Genomic DNA, 26,710 nt, shown 5'->3' with positions numbered 1-26,710 from the left:
AGCGGTTGCATTAAGGAGTAGTATATCTATAATTCTTTAAATAATTGTTATATATTTTGTCAACGTTTATGATGAGTATTTTTGTAAATTGATGTGCATATTCACCGGAAGTTTGGTGGGAATACATTTTCTGAACATCCCGCGCCAATGTAAAATGCTGTTTTTGGATATAAATATGAACTTTATTGAACAAAACATACATGTATTGTGTAACATGATGTCCTAGGAGTGTCATCTGATGAAGATCGTCAAAGGTTAGTGCTTCATTTAGCTGTGTTTTGGGTTTTTGTGACACATATACTTGCTTGGAAAATGGCTGTGTGGTTATTTTTGTCTATGTACTCTCCTAACATAATCTAATGTTTTGCTTTCGCTGTAAAGCCTTTTTGAAATTGGACAATGTGGTTACATTAAAGAGAAGTCTATCTTTAAAATGGTGTAAAATAGTCGTGTTTGAGAAATTGACATTATTAGATTTTTGATGTTTTATATTTCGTGCCCTGCTGTTCCATTGGATGTTGGCTAGGCGTTCCGCTAGCGGAACGGCTATAGCCAACAGGTTTTAAGCCTTGTCCTACTTAACACGATTTATTTTCGAACTCAGTGGTAATTTATAGGCGGGGGCGCATTTCAGGAAGTGGCTTGATCAAGACCGTGCTTCTGTAACTCCTCTACCGCATTCAACTTCCAAGCTTAATAGCTTGGCAAAAGGTGAGTATCTGGTTATTACTACTGCCCAGAAACTAGAATATGCATATAATTATTGGCTTTGGATAGAAAACACCCTAAAGTTTCTAAAACTGTTTGAATGGTGTCTGTGAGTATAACAGAACTCATATGGCAGGCAAAAACCTGAGAAGATTCCTTACAGGAAGTGGCCTGTCTGACCATTCCTTGAGCTTCTTGCCTCTGTTTATTGAAGACTGAGGATCTTTGCTGTAACGTGACACTTCCTACGGCTCCCATAGGCTCTCAGAAGGCGGGAAAAAGCTGAATGATGTCATTCCAGCCCCAGGCTGAAACACATTTGCAAGTGGCCGATCAGAGGACAATGGGCTTAGGCGCGTGCACAAGTGGACCCCATGCTTTATTTTCTTTCGTCTTTTTACCTAAACGCAGATTCCCGGTCGGAATATTATCGCTTTTTTACGAGAAAAATGGCATAAAAATTGATTTTAAACAGCGGTTGACATGCTTCGAAGTACGGTAATGGAATATTTAGACATTTTTTGTCACGAAATGAGTTGTGCTCGTCACCCTTCTTTGCCCTTTCGGATAGTGTCTTGAACGCACGAACAAAACGCCGCTGTTTGGATATAACTATGGATTATTTGGGACCAAACCAACATTTGTTATTGAAGTAGAAGTCCTGGGAGTGCATTCTGACGAAGAACACCAAAGGTAATAACATTTTTCTTATAGTAAATCTGACTTTGGTGAGTGCTAAACTTGCTGGGTGTCTAAATAACTAGCCCTGTGATGCCGGGCTATCAACTTAGAATATTGCAAAATGTGCTTTCACCGAAAAGCTATTTTAAAATCGGACATATCGAGTGCATAGAGGAGTTCTGTATCTATAATTCTTAAAATAATTGTTATGCTTTTTGTGAACGTTTATCGTGAGTAATTTAGTACATTTTTAGTAAATTCACCGGAAGTTTGCGGGGGGTATGCTAGTTCTGAACGTCACATGCTAATGTAAAAAGCTGGTTTTTGATATAAATATGAACTTGATTGAACAAAACATGCATGTATTGTATAACATAATGTCCTAGGTGTGTCATCTGATGAAGATCATCAAAGGTTAGTGCTGCATTTAGCTGTCTTCTGGGTTTTTGTGACATTATATGCTAGCTTGAAAAATGGATGTCTGATTATTTCTGGCTGGGTACTCTGCTGACATAATCTAATGTTTTGCTTTCGTTGTAAAGCCTTTTTGAAATCGGACAGTGTGGTTAGACTAACGAGAGTCTTGTCTTTAAAATGGTGTAAAATAGTCATAAGTTTGAGAAATTGAAGTAATAGCATTTCTAAGGTATTTGAATAACACGCCACAGGATTCCACTGGCTGTTACGTAGGTGGGACGATTTCGTCCCGCTGACCCTAGAGAGGTTAAAACAATACAACCACTAGCATGTTATTTATCTACTTGGTAACCTACACGGTATAAATATTTATTGGATAAGTTAACAAGTGCCCTTTATAAAAAAAATAATGATTCTTTTCAGCACAAGAATAGCAAGGACATTAGCCATTATGTTACATGTTAGCAAGCTGGTTAGCACAGCACACACACCATGTTAAAATGGTAATTTGGTTAAATTAAGAAAGAAAATCTAATATTTGGCCAAATATTATTTTACTATATCAGTTTAAGTCAGATTACTTGTGCAATTCTGCTGTGTACAATTGTAAGCTTGCTGTTATCATGCTGTTAAATAGTAACGTTACCGCTCTAGCTAGCAGCACACATGGCGCCAACTTGCAGACATGCTGACTAACTTGTCATTTGTTTGATAACCTGTATAACAGTAGTTAGCTACAAAAGCCAACTGTTGCTACTGTAGCTATGCTTGTAGTTATAATTACTATTAGATTGGGTGATAATGAGATGTTATCAGTTTATTCTTCTATTGTGGTTGTATTCAGTGACTTGCTAGCCAAACATCAGATATAGGCATGTGTAGCTAAGGAAATTCTCCAGTGTATGTTGTGGCATTTAGCTAGTATGCTGTTAGCTAGCATCGCACTATCTAGCATGGTGTTAGCTAGCATAGTGTTAGTTAGGACCGTTAGAACACGTGGTCAGAATTGCACATGTGCTGAAACAAGCTGCTTGTTGGCTAGCTTTGAAATAGTTTGATAACCTGCATAATAGTACAAAGGAAAGATGTTTGCAAGCCATGCTTCTAATTAGTATTCGGTTGTAAACCCTTCTTTTTTCCAAAATATATGATTTTAAAAACCTAAGAATATTCGAATGATTAATTAGCCTAATCTTGCAAGTAGTAATGTTAGTATATATTTTTGTTATTTAAAAATTGTTAGTTTGGGTGTAATGAGATGTTATGTTAAACAAGCCATGTTATAAAAATGAATTTTGCTGTTAGTAAACAGGTTTACCTAGAAAGCACTTATATACATTTCAGAATAATTTGTTAATAATTAACATGTTAACTAAAGTGAATAAAAAATGTTTATGTAAACATTCTTTTTCAGATTCTTGGACATCTAAAAGCATTATTCCTTCAATGGACGAAGTGGAACTGTAAGTACTGCAGATTTGACACATCAAATCAACGCATCCTTATTAGACATTAGAAATTGAAGCATGGACATTATGCAAGAACCTGTCCATTACCATGTATCCATCAAGACTGTCCATGCACCTTTAAAACAGAAATAGCACTCAAGAAGCATTTGACTAAACACCGAAGAAATATTCATGAATCAATTACTGCTTGTATAAAATGTGACCTTTGTAATTTTTTGGAGCCCTGTAATGTTAAGCAGTACTTTTCTCATTTGATAAGTCATTTCAACAATAAGGATTATATGCAAGAAACATTTCTGAAAAGAAATTCTGACTGGGTAACTGTTGATGCAGCAGTGAGGACTACTTTCTCATTAACCTCTTGAAGAACGGAGATTGTGGAAGATGAGCCCCTTGTGATTGACATCAAACCTAGATGGCCAGCACTTTTCACAGACAGACAAGTAAGTGCTTATTTAATAAGATTTTCTGTGATTGTTGAAATTAATAATATACAAAGTTTCTCATACCTCAAGAGCTTGTCTCCCTTCAGACCTTTGTGCATTTTGAGATGAAGGTGAGAGGACACAAGGAACTACATAAGTTATTAATGTAATACGCGTTCCAAAAATGTATTATTTTTATCTGTAATGCTCTTAGGCTGGGTGTAAAAATCAGAACTCTCTGACTGTTTATAGGTCACACAAATGCAGGGCTCTATACAGTGTAAGTGTTTCACTCACATTTTCTGAAGTCAATTAGGGCTATAAACCATTGTTCTTTTCAAAGTATTTCTGTCATTTAGTTTCATAGCTTGATTCTGAATCCCTTAACTTTATTTAACAATGAGCGCAGTGGCAGTCACAGGCTGTCATAGATACATTTTAAATTATCCCAACTGAGACTTAGCTAGATTTCATGTTTCCTAGCTACAGTTGAAGTCAGACGTTTACATACACTTATGTTGAAGTCATTAAAACTCGTTTTTCAACCACTTGGGAGCAATTTCCAAACGCCTGAAGGTACCACGTTCATATGTACAAACAATAGTACGCAAATATAAACACCATGGGACCACCCAGCCGTCATATGGAAGGAGACGCGTTCTATCCCCTAGAGATGAAGGTACTTTGGTGCGAAAAGTGCAAATCAATCCCAGAACAACAGCAAAGGAACTTGTGAAGATGCTGGTGGAAACAGGTACAAAAGTATCTATATCCACAGTAAAACGAGTCCTATATCGACATAACCTGAAAGGCCGCTCAGCAAGGAAGAAGCCACTGCTCCAAATCCGCCATGAAAACGCCAGACTACGGTTTGCAACTACACATGGGGACAAAAATCATACTTTTTGGAGAAATGTCCTCTGGTCTGATGAAACAAAAATAGAACTGTTTGGTCATAATGACCATCGTTATGTTTGGAGGAAAAAGGGGGATGCTTGCAAGCCGAAGAACACCATCCCAACCGTGAAGCATGGGAGTGGCAGTATCATGTTGTGGGGGTGCTTTGCTGCAGGAGGGACTGGTGCACTTCACAAAATAGATGGCATCATGAGGGAGGAAAATTATGTGGACATATTGAAGCAACATTTTAAGACATCAGTCAGGAAGTTAAAGCTTAGTCGCAAATGAGTCTTCCAAATGGACAATGACCCCAACCATACTTCCAAAGTTGTGGCAAAATGGCTTAAGGACAACAAAGTCAAGGTATTGGAGTGGCCATCACAAAGCCCTGACCTCAATCCTACAGAAGATTTGTGGGCAGAACTGAAAAGATTTGTGCGAGCAAGGAGGCCTACAAACCTGACTCAGTTACACCAGCTCTGTCAGGAGGAATGGGCCGAAATTCACCCAACTTATTGTGGGAAGCTTGTGGAAGGCTACCCAAAACGTTTGTCCCAAGTTAAACAATTTAAAGGCAATGCTACCAAATACTAATTGAGTGTATGTCAACTTCTGACCCACTGGGAATGTCATGAAAGAAATAAAAGCTGAAATAAATCATTCTCTCGACTATTATTCTGGCATTTCAATTTCTTAAAATGAAGTGGTGATCCTAACTGACCTAAGAAAGGGAATTTTTACTTGGATTAAATGTCAGTGATTGTGAAAAACTGAGTTTAAATGTATTTGGCTAAGGAGTATGTAAACTTCCGACTTCAACTATATGTATATTTTAATCACATGCTTCCGAGTTTTTCTGTGTTAGTTTCAGTTTAAACTGCAAAATCAAGATATATTTCCCACAAGTATAAGTACTGTAGCTCCATTACCATGGTAACCCTTTGGTCTGAAAGTGGCAGCGGATCATTTTAATCACTTTCCTACATTAAATGCTTATAGGGTTTTTTAACAAGTGTTTTTTAAGTTTTGTAGCAATGTAATTGGCTATTTTGCTTGATGGCCTTAGTGCCCTGGCTGATTGTTTTGGTGCACTGGCAGATTAGGCACCCCCTTAAGGCATAGTGGCCTTGTCCCTAAAATTCCTTTCCTGGTATGTTGTGCTCTTCAAACAGGTTGCTCTGGAGTTCATGAGACTGGTGTCTGTGGACCTCAAGAAGACATTTTATGAAGGACTAGAGGTCGACCGATTATGATTTATTTTATTTTTTTCACCGATACCGATTATTGCATGAGCAAAAAAAACCCGCTGCCGATTAATCGGCCGATTTATATATATATATATATATATATATATATATATATATATTTGTAATAATGACAATTACAACAATACTGAATGAACAATGAAAACTTTTATTTTAACTTAATATAATACGTAAATAAAAATAAATAATGAAACATGTCCAATTTGGTTTAAATAATGCAAAAACAGTGTTGGATAAGAAAGTAAAAGTGCAATATGTGCCATGTAAAAAAGTTAACGTTTATGTTCCTTGCTCAGAACATGAGAACATATGAAAGCTGGTGGTTCAATATTCCCAGTTCTTCAATATTCCCAGTTAAGAAGTTTTCGGTTGTAGTTATTATAGGAATTATGACGCGTCGACTATTTCTCTCGCTACCATTTATATTTCATATACCTTTGACTACTGGATGTTCTTATAGGCACTTTAGTATTGCCAGCCTAATTTCGGGAGTTGATAGGCTTGAAGTCATAAACAGCGCTGTGCTTCAAGCATTGCTAAGAGCTGCTGGCAAACGCAGGAAAGTGCTGTTTGAATGAATGCTTACGAGCCTGCTGCTGCCAACCACCGCTCAGTCAGACTGCGCTATCAAATATCAAATCATAGACTTAACTATAATATAATAAACACAGAAATACGAGCCTTTGGTCATGAATATGGTAAAATCCAGAAACTATCATTTCGAAGAAAAAAAAAAGTTTATTATTTCAGTGAAATACGCAACCCTAAGTCAAAATATTGCTGTTACATTGCACAACCTTCAATGTTATGTCATAATATGTTAAATTCTGGCAAATTAGTTCACAGTCCGCAACGAGGCAGGCGGCCCAAACTGTTGCACTTACCCTGACTCTGCTTGCACTGAACGCAAGAGAAGTGACACAATTTCCCTCGTTAATATTGCCTGCTAACATGAATTTCTTTTAACTAAATATGCAGGTTTAAAAAATATATACTTTTGTGTATTGATTTTAAGAAAGGCATTGATGTTTACGGTTAGGTACATTTGTGCAAAGATTGTGCTTTTTTCGGCAATGTGATTTTGTTAAATCATCACCCGGTTGGTCGAAGTTGAAATAGGCTGTGATTCGATGATAAATTAACAGGCACCGCATTGATTATATGCAACGTAGGACAAGCTAGTTAACCTAGTAATATCATCAACCATGTGTAGTTAACTAGTGATTATGTGAAGATTGATTGTTTTTTATAAGATAAGTTTAATGCTAGCTAGCAACTTACCTTGGCTCCTGTAGCCACAAGGTCCTTTTGACGATGCACTCACATGGCAGGCTCACTCGCGTAACAGGTGGTCAGCCTGCCACGAAGTTTCCTCGTAGATTGCAATGTAATCGGCCATAATCCGAGTCCAAAAAGGCCGATTACCAATTGTTATGAAAACTTGAAATCAGCCCCAATTAATCGGCCTTGCCGATTAATCGGTTGACCTCTTGCGAGGACAGTCATCATTTCCAAGCTCCTTGAATTCTACCGGGCCAAGAGTGGTGGAGGGATGGAGCTAAAACACCTTATGAACAGTCTTGACAAAAGTTTGGGGTCACTTAGAAATATCCTTGTTTTTGAGATAAAAGCACTTTTTTTTGTCCATTAAAATAACATCACATTGATCCGAAATAGAGTGTAGACATTGTTAATGTTGTAAATGACTATTGTAACTGAAAATGGCTGATTTTTAATGGAATATCTACATAGGCTTAAAGAGGCCCATTATCAGCAACCATCACTCCTGTGTTCCAATGGCACATCGTGTCAGCTAATCCAAGTTTATCATTTTAAAAGGCTAATTGATCATTAGAAAACCCTTTTGCAATTTTGTTAGCATAGCTGAAAACTGTTGTTCTCGTTAAAGAAGCAATAAAACTGGCCTTCTTTAGACTAGTTGAGTATCTGGAGCATCAGCATTTGTGGATTTGATTACAGGCTCAAAATGGCTAGAAACAAAGCACTTTCTTCTGAAACTCATCAGTCTATTCTTGTTTTGAGAAATTGCCAAGAAACTGAAGATCTCGTACAACGCTGTGTACTACTCCCTTCACAGAGCAGCACAAACTGGCTCTAACCAGAATAGAAAAAGGACTGGGAGGCCTCGGTGCACAACTGAGCAAGAGGACAAGTACATTAGAGTGTCTAGTTTGAGAAACAGAGAAACAAGTCCTCAACTGGCAGCTTCATTAAATAGTACCCGCAAAACACCAGTCTCAACGTCAACAGTGAAGAGGCGACTCCGGGATGCTGGCCTTCTAGGCAGAGTTCCTCTGTCCAGTATCTGTGTCCAGTGTCCATATCTCAGACTGGCCAATAAAAAGAAAAGATTAAGATGGGCAAAAGAGCTCATTGATTATATTGACATTAAAGTCTTCTGTACAGTTATTACCTACGTTTTGGTGTATTGATAATTGCTACTTTTTTAAATACACATCAATATTAGGGATGAAACCTTAACATTGACAACCACATTAACAATGTCATAAAACAATCAATTGTGCTTTTGTTGTTAGAGTTCCAATCAAAGGAAGAGAGGCTGTGCTCAGAGGCTTGCCATACTTCCTGCGAAAAGACCCTACCAATTTTTTGAAGACATGTGAGGTATACATCCCTGCAACATAACCTTATGCTTTCTCCCAGGAGGGAAATTTCCTATGAATCATGATGCACTGTAATGTTCAATGGAGTCAAGTTGAATGTCTGTCGCCATCTGAAGTGATTATAACACACAGGCCAAATCAAATGGGAACCAACTAAAGTATTTAAGGACATCTCTTTTAGCAATATTTAATTTGTTTTACTTTTACTCAACCTTTCTCCCTTGCTAGACATTCAGTTAAGAATATTTATATAGCATGCTTTTTGTCCAGAAGAAACTAAATCTTTATCTTGGACAACTTTATCTTGGACTACAAAGCAAAAATCAGGACCACACATTAAACATAATACTAGGTTTGAGCGATAATATCTAACTACCGTGTAAACAACTATTGATAGCTGTTGTCGACAGTTGTGAAATGTAAGTATGCTCAAGTTTTAGCATATTTGAACATATCACACATCCCTGGTGTATGGCAGCTCACAATACTGCAGTGCCCTTAGTGATATGTCAAATTCCCTATTGTTAGACAATTAACAGAATTAAAGTGGCACTGTGAGGAATTACAAATTCTATACAAAAGCTGTAAAAACAATATTTATTGTTATTTAAAAAGTATAAAAAGTGATTTTGATAGAACAATTAATCCCCACACCATACAGTGCTGATTTTGCCATTTGAACAGGAATTGCAATCAGTTTTGCGTCAACATTGTTCGTCAGTGGGCTTTGCCCTGGTCCGTCTTCAATATAAATTTAGCATTTTAGGCTGTGCTTTTGTGTAACAAATTAATTGCTTATTATAGGGATTCATTGTCCTATCTAAACTTTTTATATTTTTTTTATATCTAGAAATATATATATTTAGATTTTGTAAGCTGGTAATTTAAAATGAAAGTAGTAGAGGCGGAATTCTACAGTCGTGGCCAAAAGTTTTGAGAATGACACAAATATTAATTTTCACAAAGTCTGTTGCCTCAGTTCGTACGATGGCAATTTGCATATACTCCAGAATGTTATGAAGAGTGATCAGATGAATTGCAATTAATTGCAAAGTCCCTCTTTGCCATGCAAATGAACTGAATCCCCAAAAAACATTTCCACTAAATTTCTGCAGAAGGCTTCAGGGCGCCCAAGAAAGTCCAGCAAACGCCAGGACCATCTCCTAAAGTTGATTCAGCTGCGGTATTGGGGCACCACCAGTACAGAGCTTGCTCAGGAATGGCAGCAGGAAAGTGTGAGTGCATCTGCACGCACAGTGAGGCGAAAACTTTTGAAGGATGGCCTGGTGTCAAGAAGGGCAGCAAAAAAGCCACTTCTCTCCAGGAAAAACATCAGGTACAGACTGATATTCTGCAAAAGGTACAGGGATTGGACTGCTGAGGACTGGGGTAAAGTCATTTTCTCTGATGAATCCCTTTTCCGATTGTTTGGGGCATCCGGAAAAAAGCTTGTCCGGAGAAGACAAGGTGAGCGCTACCATCAGTCCTGTGTCATGCCAACAGTAAAGCATCCTGAGACCATTCATGTGTGGGGTTGCTTCTCAGCCAAGGGAGTGGGCTCACTCACAATTTTGCCTAAGAACACAGCCATGAATAAAGAATCGTACCAACACATCCTCTGAGAGCAACCTCTCCAACCCCTCCAGGAAAAGTTTGGTAATGAACAATGCCTTTTCCAGCATGATGGAACACCTTGCCATAAGGTCATAACTAATTGGCTCTGGGAACAAAACATCAATATTTTGGGTCCATGGCCAGGAAACTCCCCAGACCTTAATCCCATTGAGAACTTGTGGTCAATCCTCAAGAGGCGGGTGGACAAAGAAAAACCCAAACATTCTGACAAACTCCAAGCATTGATTATGCAAGAATGGGCTGCCAACAGTCAGGATGTGGCCCAGAAGTTAATTGACAGCATGCCAGGGCAGATTGCAGAAGTCTTGAAAAAGAAGGGTCAACACTGCAAATATTGACTCTTTGCATCAACTTCATGTAATTGTCAATAAAAGCCTTTGACACTTATGAAATGCTTGTAATTATACTTCAGTATTCCATAGTAACATCTGACAAAAATATCTAAAGACACTGAAGCAGCAAACTTTGGAAATTAATATTTGTGTTATTCTCAAAACCTTTGGCCACAACTGTACACAGTGCACAGTGAATGTTGTAGAAAGAGCTGATTGCCAAAATAGCATTGAATGATAGATGAGGCTTTATATGGTTTTCCCCCTCATTTTCAGTGTTGGATGACCATGGGCTTTTGCGGCGCTATAGCGGACAATCAATTGTTTTTTGCAAATAGGAAAAGAACAGACATGTTTCACCTCAACTAAGAACGCATTCTATCTAGACATGGAAGCAATCATGGTTGACTGACGTGCTTAAGGACCATGCTTGTTTACTGGCACAATGCTCCTGACCACTAGGCCTCCTGACACCCCACTTGCCGCATCAATATGCAACAGTACATTTGCAGACAGTTTCACCGAAAAATTGTATTGGAGGATGTTTTGTAGGGCAATGCCTCTAATCTTTGCCTATTTTTATTCTGTTTTTCAGAAGACCACTGATTCTGAGGAAGTCACCTGCGGAGTGAAAATCGGTATCCTTGTCGTTGTGGATGGAGCTTCAGCAGATGACCAAATGCCAGCTGACAATGTAGACGTTTCCCTTGTGATAGAAGAGCAGGTGATCATACATGAGCTTCACAATGTCCCAAATGCCTTTGCCACTTTGATTGGACTTCTTTATTGTCTGAACATGGATTACCCAAGTGTTTGAGATACACTTTTGAGGTAGTTCAGAAAATATTCTTAAATATTGGTGCAGAAAACTACAGCAAAGTGCATGGGCTGAAGAACCGTCTTCTTCGTTAAGACAACTAATTTGTGTGTTTTTGTTTTACTCGCAGTAGTTGAGTTAATTCCTCTGACAACGATGCTGTTATTTGCCTAAATCTTACATTTCTCAGTTTCGGGAAGACTTAAGTTACCCTATTTTTACGTGTGACCTTCAGTCTACAAACTACAACCGTCTTTTGTTAGAGACCATTGATTTGCTATCATCGCTTCCCATTAACTACAGTGCATTTTGAAAATGTATACAGCATGTTAAAAAAAAAGTCACACAACACCAACTTGTCTTAGAAACCATTCTGAAGGTTGTCTTTGCTCAGTGTTTGATTTTTGATTTACCGTGCCATAAAACCATGTTTCAATGGTGCCATTTACAAATGTGTATGGGTTTATTGGACAGTGGAACGTTAGTGACAGCAGAATTTGGCTACCCGTTTAAATGCACCCAAAGACATGCATCTAAAAATATGCATTGTTAGATTTTTTTTTTAATGACAATGAAAATGCATTCTAGGGAACAATGCATTGTTGCAAGTTTATTTGTTTGTTAATACATATTGCAATAAATGTTCTGAAATACACGAAAGGCCTATGTTGTCATTAAAAGCTAGATGGAATTAGTTGATTTCAATGTAAGATGTTGAATCGATGAATGTACTCTTGATTGTAAATCATTGTAAATATAAAGTATTTTAAAATAGAGATAAGCATTACTAAATCTGAACTTTATTAAACTGTACATACTGGGTTATATTAAGTTTACATTTTTTATTAGTCAAAGTAATTTTGTTGAGTTAGAACAGTAGTTATAAACAGCATGTGGCAAGATTGTCTGTTATGTCATTAATAATATACTTACTCATTTATGTGTCACGACTTCCGCCGAAGTCGGTTCCTCTCCTTGTTCGGGCGGCGCTCGGCGGTCGGTGTCGCCGGTCTTCTAGCCATCATCGATCCACTTTTCATTTTCCATTTGTTTTGTCTTGTCTTCTCACACACCTGGTCTCAATTTCCCTCATTACATGTTGTGTATTTAACCGTCTGTTCCCCCCATGTCTTTGTGCGGAATTTTTTATTGTAAGTGCTTGTGTACGTGTTGATTGGTGCGCAACGGGTTTTTGTACCCATATCTTGTAATTTGTATGCCGTTGGCTTTGCTATTAAACTGCTCCGGCTATTACCATGTTCTGCTCTCCTGCGTCTGACTTCCCTGCCACCGGTTACGCACCCCTTACATTGTGTGGTCTGCTCGTAGCCACAGTGTATCACCACCAGCCAAACAGGTTGAGAACTCAATATGAAGTAGGCTTGACTGGTTAATTCTTTTAAATGTGGCTTTAGATCAGATAACTCACACTTTAATGTTGTTTCAACATGTTATTTCCAGTCATCTAGTTGCATGGCCTTTTTCAAGCCCCCGAGCACTTAACATATCAAGTTATCCTAGCTTAGACAATTTTGTTATGTTAACTTTAAATGTAATTATGATAACTGTATTACTAGTTACAATAACTTAATTGAAAGTTGACTTAACAAAATCTGAAATGAATTCAACTAAAATGGTTGGTTATACTGACATGAGGATGTGGACTTAAATCTTTTTTATTTGTCAACATAAATGTTGCTTTAGCTATGATAACTCAATATTTATTGTTGATGTAATAAATGTTTAAGTTGATTCAAATGAGAATAGTAAGTTACACTGAAAAACTAAGCAGTGGACTTAACTGCCTTTTATTTGTCAACATTAATGAAGCTTTAGTTATTAGAACTCCACATTTATTGTTAACATAACAAAGGTTTAAGTTGATTAAAATAATAATATCAAATTAAATGAACAATTAACAAACATAAAATTAACCGTCTATTGTTAGTCAAAATAAATGTAATAAAAGCTAGGATAACGTGAAATGTGAAGAACTCTGAGTTTGAAAAAGGCCACGCAACTAGGTCACTGGAAATATTAAGTCGAAACAACAAATACTTTTTTACAGTGTATAGAGGAGACCCACTGCTTGCCCTCTACGTTACACAGAGCTGGTAGTCCCATCCACCAAACTACCAGGTGTGAAACAGGGAAGGGACTCAGGGGGGTTGCCAATTTGGTATAGAGCAGATCGAACTCACTCTATTAAATTAATCAAAACAGGAACATTTTACATTTGGCTAGAAATTCAAAAGGAAATTATCTTAACAGAGAAAAATGTCCTCCTGTGTGCTACCTATACCCCCACCCCCCACCCCACTAGAATCCCCATACTTCAATAAAGACAGCTTCTCCATCCTGGAGGGGGAAATCAATAATTTCCAGGCCCAGGGACATGTACTAGTCTGTGGCGACCTAAATGCCAGACCCGGACAAGAACCTGACATCCTCAGCACACACTGACCTCAACCCAGAGTCTCTGTGTCCACAGTCAGCCCACTGACACCCCTATCAGATCACAGCAAAATCACAGTCTACTTGAACAAAGCAATACTCAATCATGAGGTGTCAAAGCCAAAGGAACTAAATACTATTAAGAAATGCTATAGCTGGAAGGAATGTAGTGTGAAACCTACCAAAAAACAATTAGGCAACAACAAATTCAATGCCTTTTAGACAACTTCCTGGACAAAACGTCCCACTGTAATAGTGAAGGTGTAAACTTGGCAGTAAACCTAAACAGTATATTTGACCCCTCAGCTTCCCTATCAAATCTAAAAATGTCAAACACAAAACCAAAGAAAATTAATAACAATGACAAATGGTTTGACGAAGAATGCAAAAACCTAAGAATGAAATTGAGAAACCTATTCAACCAAAAACATAGAGACGCAGAAAACCTGAGTCTATGCCTTCAGTATGGTGAATCACTAAAACAATACAGAAATATACTACTGAAAAAGGAGGAACAGCACAATGTAATTGAAGATTCCATAGACTAACCACTTCTGGGAAAATTGGTAAACACTAAAAAACAACACGAAGAGTTATCTATCCAAAATTGAGATATATGGGTAAACCACTTCTCCAATCTTTTTGGCCCTATAACAAAGAACAAACATATACATGTCAAATACAAAACTTAGAACCAACTATTAAAGAACCCACTGGATTCTCAAGTTACACTGAATGAACTACAGGACAAAATACAAACCCTCCAACCCAAAAAGGCCTGTGGTGTTGATGGTATCCTCAATGAAATGATAAAATACTTAAACTCTTTAACATCATCCTTAACTCTGGCATCTTCCCCAATACTTGGAACCAAGACCCGATCACCCGAATCCACAAAAGTGGAGACAAATTTGATCCCAATAACTACCGTGGGATATACGTCAACAGCAACCTTGGGAAAATACTCTGCATCATCATTAACAGCAGACTCGTACATTTCCTCAGTGAAAACAATGTACTGAGCAAATGTCAAATTAGCTTTTAACCAAATTACCGTACGACAGACCACGTGTTCACCTTGCACACTCTAATTGACAAACAAACAAAACAAAACAAAGGCAAAGTCTTCTCATGCTTTGTTGACTTCAAAAAAGCCTTTCACTCAATTTGGCATGAGGGTCTGCTATTCAAATTGATAGAAAGTGATGTTGAGGGAAAAACATACGACATCATAAAATCCATGTACACAAACAAGTGTGAGGTTAAAATTGGCAAAAATCACATTTATTTCCACAGGGCCATGGGGTGAGGCAGGGATGCAACTTAAGCCCCACCCTCTTCAACATATATATCAACGAATTAGCGAGGGCACTAGAACAGTCTGCAGCACCCGGCCTCACCCAACTAGAATCTGAAGTCAAATGTCTACTGTTTGCTGATGATGTGGTGCTTCTGTCACCAACCAAGGAGGGCCTACAGCAGCACCTAGATCTTCTACACAGATTCTGTCAGACCTGGGCCCTGACACTAAATCTCAGTAAGACAAAAATAATGGTGTTCCAAAAAAGGTCCAGTCACCAGGACCACAAATACAAATTCCATCTAGACACTTAGAGCACACAAACTATTGTAACGTTCGGCGTCAGGTAACGAGGAAGCGGACCAAAACGCAGCTGGGAGCGAACACATGTTTATTCTTTTACACCGAAATAAACACGTACACAAAATCAAGAAAATACCGATACGTTAGCTGCTCAAAATCAAAGAGACAACAACCCACAAACATCGTGGGGGGAAAAGGAACTTAAATATGATTCCCCAATCAGAGGCAACTAGCGACAGCTGTCTCTGATTGGGAATCGACAGAACCCAACATAGAAATACGCCCCAAAACAAGGCTATACCAAAAACATAGAAAATAAACTATAGAAATGCCACACCCTGACCAAAATAGAAGAGTTCACCTGGTCAGGGCGTGACAGTACCCCCCCTCCAACGGTGCGTACTCCCGGCGCACCAACCTAAAGTCTATTAGGGGGGGGACCCGGGTGGACGCCTCACCCTCGGTGGAGGCTCTTGCCCCGGGCGTGTTTCTCCCCCTGCCTCCACCCTAGCCCTACCCCTCTGGCCCGGACTGGACCACGGTGGAGCGGCATGCTCAGGCTCCGGAGCGGAGCCGCCGACCGGAACAGGACTGGTCACCGGTGGACCGGACACAGGCCGTGCCGGACTGTGGACACGCGCCGTGGGCCTGGTGCGGGGAACAGGGACGGGCCGGACAGGACCGGGGACACGCACCACCAACCTGGTGCGGGGAGCAGAGACGGGCCGGACTGGCCTGGGGACACGCACCACCAACCTGGTGCGGGGAGCAGGAATGGGCCGGACAGGACTGGGGACACGCACCATTAACCTGGTGCGGGGAGCAGGGACGGGCCGGACTGGACTGGGGACACGCACCACTGGCTTGGTGCGGGGAGCAGGGACGGGCCGGACTGGACTGGGGACACGCACCACTGGCTTGGTGCGGGGAGCAGGGACGGGCCGGACTGGACTGGGGACACGCACCACTGGCTTGGTGCGGGGAGCAGGGACGGGCCGGACTGGCCTGGGGACACGCACCACCAACCTGGTGCGGGGAGCAGGAATGGGCCGGACAGGACTGGGGACACGCACCACTAACCTGGTGCGGGGAGCAGGGACGGGCCGGACTGGACTGGGGACACGCACCACTGGCTTGGTGCGGGGAGCAGGGATGGGCCGGACAGGACTGTGGACACGCACCACTAACCTGGTGCGGGGAGCAGGGACGGGCCGGACTGGACTGGGGGCGTCTGGCAGCTCGGGACAGTCTGGGCAGTCTGGCCACTCCGGCAGTTCAGGGCAGTCTGGCCACTCCGGCAGTTCAGGGCAGTCTGGCCACTCCGGCAGTTCAGCGCAGTCTGGCCACTCCGGCAGTTCAGCGCAGTCTGGCCACTCCGGCAGTTCAGCGCAGTCTGGCCACTCCGGCAGTTCAGCGCAGTCTGACCACTCCGGCGACTGTTGACTGGCGGGCAGCTCCGACGACTGTTGACTGATGGGCAGCTCCGACGACTGTTGACTGGCGGGCAGCTCCGACGACTGTTGACTGGCGGGCAGCTCCGACGACTGTTGACTGGCGGGCAGCTCCGACGACTGTTGACTGGCGGGCAGCTCCGACGACTGTTGACTGGCGGGCAGCTCTGGTGACTGTTGACTGGCGGGCAGCTCCTGCCCCATTAAACAGCCCTTGTGCCCCCCCCTAAAAGATTCTTGGGGATGCCTCTCGGTCTCCCTAAACTCTTCCATCGCCCTGGAAATGCTCCTCCTTAACTCGGCCCATGTCCATACTTCCTCTTCGTTCCTCTGCTGCTTGGTCCTGGTTTGGTGGGTTGTTCTGTAACGTTCGGCGTCAGGTAACGAGGAAGCGGACCAAAACGCAGCTGGGAGCGAACACATGTTTATGCTTTTACACCGAAATAAACACGTACACAAAATCAAGAAAATACCGATACGTTAGCTGCTCAAAATCAAAGAGACAACAACCCACAAACATCGTGGGGGGAAAAGGAACTTAAATATGATTCCCCAATCAGAGGCAACTAGCGACAGCTGTCTCTGATTGGGAATCGACAGAACCCAACATAGAAATACGCCCCAAAGCAAGGCTATACCAAAAACATAGAAAATAAACTATAGAAATGCCACACCCTGACCAAAATAGAAGAGTTCACCTGGTCAGGGCGTGACAACTATACATGTGCCCTTGAGCACACAAACTATACATACCTCGGCCTAAACATCAGCGCCACAGGTAACTTCCACAAAGCGGTGAACGAGCTGAGAGACAAGACAAGAAGAGCCTTCCATGCCATCAAAAGGAACATAAAATTCGACATACCAATTAGGATCTGGCAAAAAATACTTGAATCAGTTATAGAACCCATTGCCCTTTATGGTTGTGAGGTCTGGGGTCCGCTCACCAACCAAGATTCACAAAATGGGACAAACACCAAATATCCTCCGTGTACAACGTAAAACACCAAATAATGCATGCAGAGCAGAATTAGGCCTATACCTGCTAATTATCAAAATCCAGAAAAGAGCCATAAATTCTACAACCATCTAAAAGTAAGCGATTCACAAACCTTCCATAACAAAGCCATCACCTACAGAGAGATGAACCTGGAGAAGAGTCCCCTAAGCAAGATGGTCCTGCGGCTCTGTTCACAAACACAAACAGACCCCTCCCCCAGGACAGCAACACAATTAGACCCAACCAAATCATGAGAAAACAAAAAGATAATTACTTGACACATTGGAAAGAATTAACAAAAAAACTAGAATGCTATTTGGCCCTAAACAGAGAGTACACAGTGGTCAGAATACCTGACCCAAGCGTAGACAGACCTGGTTCTCAAGAGAAGACAGGCTATGTGCACACTGCCCACAAAATTAGGTGGAAACTGAGCTGAACTTCCTAACCTCCTGCTAAATATATGACCATCTTAGAGACACATATTTCTCTCAGATTACACAGATCCACAAAGAATTCGAAAACAAACCCAATTTTGATAAACTCCCATATCTACTGGTTGAAATACCACAGTGTGCCATCACAGCAGCAAGATTTGTGACCTGTTGCCACAAAAAAGGGCAACCAGTGAAGAACAACCATTGTAAATACAACCCATATTTATGTTTTTGGCCTCAAATAAGAATTTGTTCTTAACTGACTTGCCAAGGTAAATAAAGATTCAATAAAAAATAAAATGTTTATTTATTTTACCTTTTGTACTTTTTGTACTATTTGCACATCGTTACAACATTGTATATAGACATAATATGACATTTGAAATGTCTTTATTATTTTGGAACTTCTGTGAGTGTAATGTTTACTGTAAATTTGTAATGTTTATTTTACTTTTGTTAATTATTTACTTCACTTGCTTTGGCAATGTTAACATATGTTTCCCATGCCAGTAAAGCCCTTGAATTTAATTGAATTGAGAGAGACAGAGCGCAAGAGAGAGAAATAGAGCGAGAGACACAGAGAGAGAAAGCCGCACTGTGAGCAATAAGAAGACTTAATAGTCATATAAAAGTGGATCCCTTGAAAGTGCAAGTCCTGAAAGTTCTCCTCAGGACAAATCCTGACATGATTGCATGAACGCATTGAACCAACAGGAGTGAACTGATAACTGCTAACAAACGGACAACTGTGTGATCACCCTCTCCGCAGCCGATGTGAGTAAGACCTTTAAACAGGTCAACATTCACAAGGCCGCAGGGCCAGACGGATTTCCAGGACGTGTACTCCGAGCATGCGCTGACCAACTGGCAAGTGTCTTCACTGACATTTTCAACCTCTCCCTGTCTGAGTCTGTAATACCAACATGTTTCAAGTAGACCACCATAGTCCCTGTGCCAAAGAACACTAATGTAACCTGCCTAAATGACTACCGACCCGTAGCACTCACGTCTGTATCCATGAAGTGCTTTGAAAGGCTGGTCATGGCTCACATCAACACCATTATACCAGAAATCCTAGACCCACCCTAATTTGCATACCACACCAACAGATCCACAGATGATGCAATCTCTTTTGCACTCCACACTGCCCTTTCACACCTGGACAAAAGGAACACCTATGTGAGAATGCTATTCATTGACTACAGTTCAGCGTTCAACACCATAGTGCCCTCAATCACTAAGCTAAGGACCCTGGGACTAAACACCTCCCTCTGCAACTGGATCTTGGACTTACTGATGGACCGCCCCCAAGTGGTAAGGGTAGGTAACAACACATCCGCCACGCTGATCCTCAACACGGGGGCCCCTCAGGGGTGCGTGCTCAGTCCCCTCCTGTACTCCCTGTTCACCCATGACTACACAGCCAGGCACGACTCCAACAACATCATTAAGTTTGCAGATGACACAATAGTGGTAGGCCTGATCACCGACAACGAGACAGCCTATAGGGAGGAGGTCAGAGACCTGGCTGTGTGGTGCCAGGACAACAACCTCTCCCTCAACGTGATCAAGACAAATTAGATGATTGTGGACTACAGGAAAAGGAGGACCGAGCACGCCCCCATTCTCATCGACGGGGCTGTAGTGGAGCAGGTTGAGAGCTTCAAGTTCCTTGGTGTCCACATCACCAACAAACCGACATGGTCCAAGCACACCAAGACAGTCGTGAAGAGGGTACGACAAAACCTATTCCCTCTCAGGAGACTGAAAAGATTTGGCATGGGTCCTCAGATCCTCAAAAGTCAGTTGCACCATCGAGAGCATCCTGACGGGTTGCATCACTGCCTGGTATGGCAACTGCTTGGCCTCCGACCGCAAGGCACTGCAGAGGGTAGTGCGTACGGCCCAGTACATCACTAGGGCCATGCTTCCTGCGATCCAGGACCTCTATACCAGGCGGTGTCAGAGGAAGGCCCTAAATATTATTAAAAACTCCAGCCACCCAAGTCATAGACAGTTCTCTCTGCGACCGCACGGTAAGCGGTACAGGAGCGCCAAGTCTAGATCCAAGAAGCTTCTAAACAGCTTCTACCCCCAAGCCATAAGACTCCTGAATATCTAATCAAATGGCTATCCAGACTATTTACATTGTCCCCCCCCCCCTTTTTACGCTGCTGCTACGCTCTGTTATTATCTATGCATAGTCATGTTAATAACTTTACCTACATATTACCTCAATTACCTCGACTAACCAGTGCCCCCGCAAACTGACTCCGTACCGGTATCCCCTGTATATAGCCTCGCTATTGTAATTTTACTGCTGCTCTTTAATTATTTGTTACTTTTATTTCTTTGGGGTATTTTTCTGAAAAATGCATGGTTGGTTAAGAGCTTGTAAGTAAGCATCTCACTCTAAGGTCTTCACCTGTTGTATTCGGCACATGTGACAAATAACATTTGATTTGATTTGATTTGAAAGCACCGATTACACATACATTATACAAGACAAAATTACTGCAACCAAGATAACAGATTCAGTACAATCAGATTCAGTGCATCCAAAATGGCACCCTATTCCCTAGGTTGCTATTTGGGACGCCGACATTGTCTACCCTGATCAGATTGTACTCATGAGGACTACAGACTGTATTGAGTCTGTACTGAGCTGTTCTTGTGAGACCAACTGGGATCGAATTCGGGTCTCCTGGGCCCAGTTTTTCTGAAGTTATCTAACCGGATTTCAGCTATCTGATACGATTAAATGCATAGAAATAGAATGAATAGAACGAGACTGCTTTAACTCGCTGAGCTAAAGCCTAGATATAAGCTCAGGGAGCTAAGGCAAATCTTCAAGTCTCAGGAAAGGGTGCCCATCACCTGACCTCTGATCAGGAACGTCTACCTAAGGGGTATCGGATAATGATTGACTTCCAGGGACAGAGGAACAATGCGAATGTAAAGGGCTCCACCCTGGTCAAGGCTGTGTGTAAGCAGAGACGCAGACAGTCAGTGCCATTGTGAGGAATAGCTCACCAAATTATATGGATATCCAATGACGGAAAATAAAAAAAACTTTTCTAAACATCCAAATTTCACTTTGGCCACTTAACCCTTCTTCTAAAACATGTCCTCAAAAGCACTGCTACATTCTCGGTAAGTTTGAGAAGGGGCCCAGAGAAGGAAGTGCTGAGAATAAGTACTCAAATGGTTGCAGCCAAAAGCCCTTACCATTGTGACAGTGTGCATCCCAAATGGCACCCAATTTCCTATAAGGTGTTATAGGGCGCTGAGTTAATTCTGATGGATGAGTAACAGTTGTTCTGAGATGCGATTTAAATGCTGTCCCAGCTTCAACAAGCACGTTGTCCAAAGAAAATAATCTATGATAGAACATAAACCCTGTAATACTGCCCCTGTTGGATAATGTGCAACATTGACGAGCGGGAGGAAAATACCACAAAGTGAAACTTTCAGTAAATATGACAAGTTGGTCACAGCTGTTTAAATACATACTTTTCTGTCTTTCTGTCAAATGTGCCGGTTCCCAGACTTTGACTGAGAGGGTCAAAATGAACACATTCACTCTCTTATGAATGCTGGAAAGCCGTAATATTTTCACTACTCCAGGTCTCTTCTTCCTCTCCAGTTAAACATCATGAAAACATCAATGTGCTCTTTTTCCCCTTACCTTATTATGAGTCGACGGTTTATTTGTGCAGGTTGTTTGCATCGTCCATTTGAAACAGAGGGGAATGTGCGTACATGCTACTGTATCCAGCAACTTGGGAAGAGAAGAGTGACCATGGAAAATGCATAATGAGGATTCTGTACATCTCAAATGGCACTCTATTCCTGTATAGTACTATACTACTGACCAGAAGTACAGAACGCTTGGAGTCAGTGACCCATTTTCATATTGATCTTAACCGTTGCTGATCAATGACTGTGTTTTACATTGTTTATCTCTAGGTTTTGAATGTCCATTTTCCATTGTCTTAAATACTCCTCAAAAGTACTTAAATGACTTTGACACATAGACCTATACAGTATTTATTTTAATTATATTTAACCTTTTATTAACTAGTCAAGTCAGTTAAGAACAAATTCTTATGTACAAAAAGGCCTCCTGCGGGGACGGGGGCTGGGATTAAAACTAGAAATAAATTAAATACAAATATAGGACAAAACACACATCATGGCAAGAGAGACAACACAACACTACATAAAGAGAGATCTAAGACAACAACATAGCATGGCAGCAACACATGACAATGACACTTTAACAGAATGTGACTGGCAGAACGGGTGTTGTATGTGGAGGATGAGGGCTGCAGTAGATATCTCAGATAGGGGGGAGTGAGGCTTAAGAGGGTTTTATAAATAAGCATCAACCAGTGGGTCTTGAGACGTTTATACAGAGAGGATCAGTTTACAGAGCAGTATAGCGTGCAGTAAGGTGTCTTATAAGGAGCATTGGTGGTAAATCTGATGGCCGAATGGTAAAGAACATCTAGCCACGTTCGAGAACACCCTTACCTGCTGATCTATAAGTTACGTCTCCGTAATCTAGCATAGGTAGGATGGTCATCTGAATCAGGGTTAGTTTTGCAGCTGGGGTGAAAGAGGAACGATTATGATCGAGGAAACCAAGTCTAGATTTATCTTTAGCCTGCAGCTTTGATATGTGCTGAGAGAAGGACATTGTACCATCTAGCCATACTTCCAAGTACTTGTATGAGATGACTACCTCAAGCTCTAAACCCTCAGAGGATGTAATCACACCTGTGGAGAGAGGGGCATTCTTCTTACCAAACCACATGACCGTTGTTTTGAGGGTGTTCAGAACAAGGTTAAGGGCACAGAAAGCTTGTTGGACACTAAGAAAGCTTTGTTGTAGAGCGTTTAAGTAGCACATAAACCTGTAGCTGAAAACTACTGGACGCATTATAAGCTCTATACCAAAAGGCAGACTATTCCCTATAGTGCACCACTTCTGACCAGTGCCATTAGGGATCTGATCAAAAGAAGTGCACTGTGTAGGAAATAGGGTGCCAGTTGGGACGCTATACTATTTTCTCACAACAAGCCCTTGGCATCTAGTACAGCTAGTGAATTAAGACAGTAAACAGATAGAAAACAGTAGTTCAGTTGTGTTGAGAAACTCAAACCACCAGTGCAGGTGTGTGGCTCCGGGCACTCCAGGCACTGTGAGAGCTCCATCTCAAGTCAGCTGAGAGCCTGCGCGCTGACTGACAGCTCCCGTCGTCATAGCAGCCGCCAGAGCGGCGCCTGCCTGGCTTCAAGTGCTGCTGTGAATGGGATGCCGTCACAGCGCTGGCGCCAGGCAGTCGGTAGAAGTGGGAGCTTGCGGCGAAGCCAGGCAACTCGCTACAGCTACTGCAGTGTGAGTGCGTTGAGCTCTATGGTGCCAAGCAATCATGAGATTGGGTTCAACTTGGTCCAGTGGGTAAGAAATGGGGAAACTGCGCACAGCTTTAACGCAAGGTAAAATTAACTCACTCCAGATGAGCTAGGGTCACGAAACGAAATAATGTGCAATTTCCCTCTATGGAAAATAGGCCAATATAGGCTATCAATAGATGGAACGTGGAACCGTAGGCTAATACATGGTTATTGGGGTGAAAAGCTCTGGTGAGTAACCTAATTGGCTTTGCGTAATTAGGAGGTAGTCTACATTTGGCACACTGGTGTGTCTTTAGATCACCTGTAGGCCTACAGTCAGAAGTAGCCTACAGACTCAGATGACTTCAAAATAGACTTTCACATGAACAGGGAAGAACATCACTTCAGTGGGCGCCTTCACATAACTTGCTCAAGAATGCGGAAAATATGGGCGGGGTGGAAATATGTGCTCCATTTGAACCAATTCCATTGCTTGGGACAGTGATTGACACTTCCAGGAAGCCAATCTACGAGCAGTTCGACCTGAGGCGCGACCAGCCCCGTCCACAAGGCTTATAAAACGACTTGACAGCGTGCGCACTGCACTGATTGTATTTAGCAAAGTCTGGTCTAGGATATCTGCTTCTTTCATGCGTAATATCTTATCGCACTCAACTGTCATCATGAAAGCAATAAGTCCTGTGCGGTCTATGAGGAACAACATCACCAACTCGTCGGAACATACCCTCGGCATCGCCCGGAGCAAAAGCCCGATGGATGATCCTCTGAGTCTGCTGTACAATATGAACGACTGCTACACCAAGCTGAAAGAACTCGTGCCCAGCCTCCCGCAGAACAAGAACGTTAGTAAAATTGAGATATTGCAGCACGTTATAGACTATATATTAGACCTTCAGATTGCACTGGACTCTAGCTCAATCATCTCCAGCTGCCAACATCAGCAGCAGCGGCCGGGACAGCCAGCATCACCCAGGAACCCCCTAGCAACCATCAACTCAGACATCAGCCTACTCACCTTTCAGGTAAAATTACGAATATTATAGAACAACGTCGTTTTTTTTCTCCAATGAGGGAACTTCTGTTTTGGAGTGGTTCGGAAAAAGAAATAGCCTAACGTAAACATAGTAGGCTGAACAGAAACTAGCTTGTTCAATTGGTGTTCCTATATTTTGATGTACCCTAACTCCTATGACATGTACAGTATTCATGTAGTCTATGTAATATGTTATATATGCTTACTTTTGTTAAAGGCGTACAGGCTTATATACAAATATTTATTCGATTCTTTCCAAAGCAGCCTTATATTCTGCTTCACATACATCTGTAAAAATGTACTAAATCTTTTACATTTGATTAAGTGCCACTGTTGGTTGTTGTACAAGTTACAGCTTGGTGGTGAATGAATAGAAACCTAATAGAAACTAGACCGCAGCCACTGTACTAACTCAGCAATGCCAGGAGACTCTAGATCTGTAAACAGTGATACTGAACAGTGGTTGTCTTGTGTGTTTTTACAGTCAAATGACCAGCTCCCCAAAGAGACAGAGACTGATGACAGCTAAACTCTCCCTCTGACTGGGTAAGTATTTCCTTTTAATACTGCCATTATTGCATCCATTTCCATTTGGAAAAGTCATTTTGTTGAGAGGTAAAAGAAAAGGTGCGCTCAAATGGGTCAAAACTTTTAAGGACGTAGAGACTTGGTATCAGTTACACTTTTAAAAGGGTAGTCCACGGACTGTCATATTGTTGACTTGACTGACATTTGACACCACTGATTAACCTACCTGTATCCTGATATCATAGGCTCTGGCTACATAATAGTCCGGATGGCTACTCCAGTCAGTGGTTGTGTGGGTTCTGAAAACTACTGGTCTGTAGATAATTGTCTGTAAGGAACAGCAGGCGCCAGCCAGCATCATTATAGCAAGTGTAGATCTAGTCCCACGTTGTACTTAGAGGTTGTCAGGATGTTACTTATTCCTCCGACTGTCGACGCCTCCATCTGGCGCTCAGGGATTGCCCAGTATTTTAGCCTGTGCGTCCCAAATGGCACCCTATTCCCTTAAGTAGTGCCCTATGGGCCCTGTTTAAAAGTAGTGCGCTACATAGGGAAAGGGGTGCCATTTGGGACAGACTTCCACCAGTATTTCAGTGTTTGGTTAAAGTAGAAAAAGAACTGTGGCTTCCTCTCAGGCGCCAGTCTGACTGTCCAGTTCCCTGTCTGTCCTTCAGCCTGGCTTCTCTCTAAATGTTACCCTCTTTTCTCTCCCCAGTCTATTACAGGTGTGTTTTAAACAGGACCCCATGTTCACCTCCACTGGCTGGCTGGATTTCCTCTTGACTTAAGTTGCTATTTTTTCCTAAAAGGAGATACAAGTATGTGTTTTAAAGTTTTTAATTTATCTACTGGCCTTTTCTTTTTTCTTTCAACGGAAGAATGATATCTCACCAACAATGGAAACACAAGGACAGAATAACTGACTGAAAAGATAGTATTGAAACGAGATATCTTTCGACGACAGGATTCTGCTTTTTCCTGGGCAGGTGGCGCATGAAACACAGGAGAACTCTAAATGTTTGCTGTTTCTTACGGACGGACTAATGGACACTCACTGTATATAAATGTTAAGACCAAAATCATGCCTGTATAGTATCAGATTGGTTGCAGAGAATATAATGAGGAATGTTGTAAATTGCACTTTTATACAATAATAAATTAGATTCCTTATACTGTACAATTGTTAATATCCATATTATGTTTTATGAGGGATTATATTGGAACTTTGTAAGTGGTGTAAATATACACATTTCCAACTGACAATTTTCAACTTTCAACATTGTCACTGGACTTTCTCTTACATCGAAGGATGGTGGAACTGCATTCCATTTAACTTGCTTTTAAATGTATCTGAAAGATTCAGACTATCATTAGGAAGACCACATAACAAGGCTCAATGTATTGCAGTTACTAATCTTATCCAGTTATCCAGGATGGTGTGCTGGTGCCCACCTAGTCACTGATGGTTCTCTGTAGCTCAGTTGGT

General features: G+C 41.4%; 1 protein-coding gene across 1 annotated transcript; it reads left to right on the top strand.

Moving 5' to 3' along the window:
* Positions 1-24,195: 24,195 nt before the first annotated feature.
* id2b (inhibitor of DNA binding 2b) lies at positions 24,196-26,404 on the top strand. The gene is made up of 3 exons (XM_029754976.1): positions 24,196-24,685; positions 25,181-25,242; positions 25,940-26,404. Exons 1-2 carry the CDS (start codon positions 24,293-24,295, stop codon positions 25,223-25,225), a joined length of 438 nt encoding a protein of 145 aa, XP_029610836.1. The 5' UTR covers positions 24,196-24,292; the 3' UTR covers positions 25,226-25,242; positions 25,940-26,404.
* Positions 26,405-26,710: the final 306 nt, after the last annotated feature.

The sequence above is a fragment of the Salmo trutta genome, chromosome 1, assembly GCF_901001165.1.
Source record: "Salmo trutta chromosome 1, fSalTru1.1, whole genome shotgun sequence".
Classification (NCBI taxonomy): Eukaryota; Metazoa; Chordata; class Actinopteri; order Salmoniformes; family Salmonidae; genus Salmo; species Salmo trutta.
Note: the sequence above shows the minus strand (reverse complement) of the source record. Positions and strands in the feature narration are given on the sequence as shown.